The sequence below is a fragment of the Microtus ochrogaster genome, chromosome 7 (assembly GCF_000317375.1).
Source record: "Microtus ochrogaster isolate Prairie Vole_2 chromosome 7, MicOch1.0, whole genome shotgun sequence".
Lineage (NCBI taxonomy): Eukaryota > Metazoa > Chordata > Mammalia > Rodentia > Cricetidae > Microtus > Microtus ochrogaster.
Genome location: NC_022014.1, coordinates 29,251,734 through 29,255,801, shown reverse-complemented (window position 1 = coordinate 29,255,801; position 4,068 = coordinate 29,251,734). Strand labels below are relative to the sequence as shown.

General features: G+C 46.6%; 1 protein-coding gene across 1 annotated transcript in view; it reads right to left on the bottom strand.

Annotated features, from left to right (window-relative positions):
* Positions 1 to 4,068, bottom strand: part of Dnah2 (dynein axonemal heavy chain 2) — a 131,251-nt gene that overhangs the window by 116,145 nt on the left and 11,038 nt on the right. The window contains exons 3-4 of the mRNA XM_026780620.1: positions 3,794 to 3,849; positions 576 to 746 (exon numbers count right to left, since the gene is read on the bottom strand). Of these exons, the coding sequence (XP_026636421.1) occupies positions 576 to 746; positions 3,794 to 3,849 (227 nt within the window). The remainder of the gene's footprint in view (positions 1 to 575; positions 747 to 3,793; positions 3,850 to 4,068) is intronic.

The window sequence follows — 4,068 nt, the reverse complement described above, 5'->3', positions numbered from 1 at the left end:
TTTGGAGCCTGTCCTGGAACTAGCTCTTGTAGACCAGGCTGGTCTCGAACTCACAGAGATCCTCCTGCCTCTGCCTCCCAAGTGCTGGGATTAAAGGCGTGCGCCACCACCGCCCGGCTCCAGCATTTTCTTTTTAAATGTTTCAGAAGGAAACAGAAGAATCAGTGCAGTGAGGTGGCTCAGTAGTTAAAGGCACCTGCCACCAAGCCCAGAGACCTGGTGCTGTCCTGGAAACCCATGAGATGCAGAGAGAAATGACCCCCACAAGTTGTTCTCTGACCGCCACAAACATGCCAAGACATGCACGTTTGTGCACACACACACAAAACACACACAGTAAATAAATAAATAAATGGATAAATAAATAAATAAATGGAAGTTTTTAATTAAAAGAATTTTACAAGAGTGATCCCCACCATCTAGACTCCACTACTGAATTCTGACTACACTGCCTCCATTTGCCTTTCTCTACCCAGGTCCACCACCTCAGCATCTTTTTCTGCACATCTGCTTGCTCTGTAGGCCTTGGGCACCTTCAGCTCCCTGGAGGATCACAAGGAAAGTGGGGTACCCACCTGCACAGGCATGCCCAGCTCCAATTTCAACCCAAAAATAGGGTCAATGAAGATGGTGACGGCAGGTTCCGAAGGATCCTGGACAAAGTGTTCCAGAACAGCGTCATGCTCCTCTGTCCACTCAGCATCCGCCAGTCCAGTCAACATAGCTCGTGAGAGGAAAAGGGGCTTCTACAGAGAGCAGAGAGACACATGCCATCAGTGCTGTGAGGATAAGCCATTCTCCCCTCCACAATTGCACACCTGACTTGGGAGGGGAGCAGAGATGCCAGAAAGCTGAGGAAGACTGAATGATAGGTTTCAAGCTTTTGAAGGAAGGAGACAATAGACTCCCCTGCCTCTGGGAATGAAAGCGGAGTGTGTCACAGAGGGAAACGATGGGCTATTATCTTCCCCAAATATTTCCCTTCTGCCTGTGGCTGTGAGAATGCATTCTCTAGCATTCTCAGCTTCGGAGGGAAAGATGAATTAAGGGAACAAGGCTATCAGCCTGGACCAAAGAATTAGGAGCAATGAGGTGCCGGTGTGGGGAGGGATGAGGTCAGCAGCAGTTTCCCCTTCCGGGTGCTGCAGGGTGAGAGGCTAACAGTCAATGGGCACAGCAGTCAGGCAGAATAGAGGGGCACGCGGAAGGAACACAGTGATTAGATGGAAAAGAGACCCTAACCGTGGAGAGGACACGGCACATCTGTAGAGCGCAGGTAAAGAAACTGGGCAAAGTGGAGACGTGGTTCTGAAGACTGGGAATGCCACCCTGTCCTTCCTTCAGCCTCCCTGGAAGATGAGGAAGAATCACAAAGTTCCCCCCAAAAAGGAGATAATAGACAATTTTCTAAATGCTTTCCTGAACAGGGTGTGCGTGAACCAGTGAGAAAGCCCAAGCCCAATAAATACCAGGCCAAAAGACAGACAGGGCACATCGGCTTTCTAAAAATGCAATCATGAAAACATGTCTGTTTTACTTGAAATCAAAGAATATAAAAATAACAAAGATGGGGCTGGAGAGATGGCTTAGCAGCATTGACTGCTCTTCCAGAGGTCCTGAGTTCAATTCCCAGCAACCACATGGTGGCTCACAACCATCTATAATGAGATCAGGCATACATGTAGACAGAATACTATATACATAATAAACAAATAAATCTCTTTTAAAAAATAACAAAGATATCATTTATTGTATATTTTTGTTAATATGTACTAAACCAACACTTCTTAGTCTGGATATAGTTTTAGACTTTTTTGTTTTGTTTTTCAAGACAGGGTTTCTTTCTCTGTTGCTTTGGAGCCTGTCCTGGAACTAGCTCTTGTAGACCAGGTTGGTCTCGAACTCATAGAGATCTGCCTGCTTCTACCTCCAGAGTGCTGGGATTAAAGGCTGTGCCACCACTGCCAGGCATAGTTTTAGGCTATTAAGGGCATATTACAATCTGGCTGGGAAAACTTTGTCTTATGTATGAGAAATATGAGCAATGTTCTTTTCTCTTAGCGTTCCTATTTATTTAATTTCTCATTTTTAGTTTATGTGTGTGAGTGTTTTGCTTGCATGTATGTCTGCACACTGCTTACGTGCCTGGGACCCAAGGAGGTCAGATTCTTATCAAACAGAAGTGACGGATGGTTGTCAGCCACCAAGTGGCTACTGGGAATCAAACCCTGGTACTCCGGAAGAGCAGCCAGTGCCTCCTAACCGCTGAGTCATCTCTCCAGTCCCAATCTTAGTATCCTTACTTATTCTTATTAATGTTTGGTAGCTCCATGTACAGAGATCCAGCTTGAGGAAATACTGAGTACTTCAGTGTGAGTATCCTGGTATTCACCACACTGTTACTATGAGAATACTGAAAACAACAAAATGACCAAGAATAGCAGTTTCACTTAAGGTACTTGTGTCTATAGGACACACATGGCTACTAAAATGGTATCTGGGAGACTGTAGCAAGAGAATTGAAAACTGAAGACCGAGTAAGCTGTGCAGTGGGACCTGCCTCCAGGAGACGAGGGCTCCGAGCCCTTGCGTGTGGGCTCACCCAAGCACTCGTCACCTTGTCACCCTAGCAGGCGGGGCTCAGCCAAGAAGGCAGCGAGTGTGAGGCCAGCTGGAGCTCTCCCGGGAGTGTGGGGCTAGCCTAGGCTACAGGCCGTTGCAAATAACCAACCACAAAATCTAAAAGCAAGGTACAGTGCTCGTGTAGCGCCTGGGTTTGGGTCCCAGCACTGTGGGGAGGGGATGTTGTAATTGGCCGGGTTTGTGAATTTATGCTGTTTTACTTTCTCGTTGTTTGCTTGCTTTTCTTTTGTCTTTTTGGTTAATTGAAGCAGAATCTGGTTTTATCCATATAATCCTCCTGCTTCGGCTTCCCAAGTGGAGGGATGGCAAATGTGTGCCATTTCAGCTGGCATCACTTTTTAGTGGGTAGTCATTGGTCTCTTTTCCTCTTTTACAAGAGGAAGGTCGCCAGGTGGTGGTGGCGCATGCCTGTAATCCCAGTACTTGGGAGGCAGAGACAGACAGATCTCAGTGAGTTCGAGGCCAGGATGGATTATTCAAAATGAGTTCCATGGCAGACAAGACTGTTACACAGAGAAACCCTGTTTCAAAAGGGGGGGGGCTGAAGAGATGGCTCAGAGGTTAAGAGCTGTTCTTCCTGTGGTCCTGAGTTCCATTCCAGGCAACCACATGGTGGTTCACAACCATCCATAATGAGATCTGGTGCCCTCTTCTGGCATGTCTATACATAATAAATAAATAAATCTTAAAGAAGAAGAACGCAAGGTCGGCACACTGTTCCTCTCACCTACGTAACTACAGGCAAGGCTACATCCTACTTGGAAGAAGACACAGCTTAGTGCCCGTTTCTCATGGTGACTCGGGCGGACTCTATCAACTCCTCAGTCGAAAGAGAAGGGAAGAGAATATCTTAGAAATTACTAGTCAAGTAGAACAATCTCTGTTGGTTCAATGTTCAACTTCTTCAGATGTCCACCCATAAGACCAGTCGATCAGGGTTGACCCAAGGTGGGGGAAAAAGAGGGGGCTCAGATCATCGAGTTCTCTACTCATGAACTGGCTTTGTGGTGAGCAGGTCACCATCAGGGAGAGAAGTGGGAGGAAGTGACAAACTGGAAGGAATTCTTCCTACATTGTCCTACCCACCACTGAGGCTTCGGTTCCTTGGTTATTGGGAAGAATGTGATCCTTGGGGGAGGTGCGAACCTACCACATCTACTGAGGTATCCAATTCTTTCCGTACTTCAGGTTCCTCTAGGAGGTGCTCTGGGAAGAACCAAGATATAAAAGTGAAGTCAGATACAGGAACCACATTACCCAGAAATCCCACTTCTAGATTGCCTCTGGAAATCCTACTTCTAGACAGTCCCTGGAAATCCCACTTCTAGAGAGTTCCCCAGAAATCCCACTTCTAAGAAGATAGTCCCAGAAATCCCACTTCTAGATAGTCTCAGAAATCCCACTTCTAGATAATCCCAGAAATCC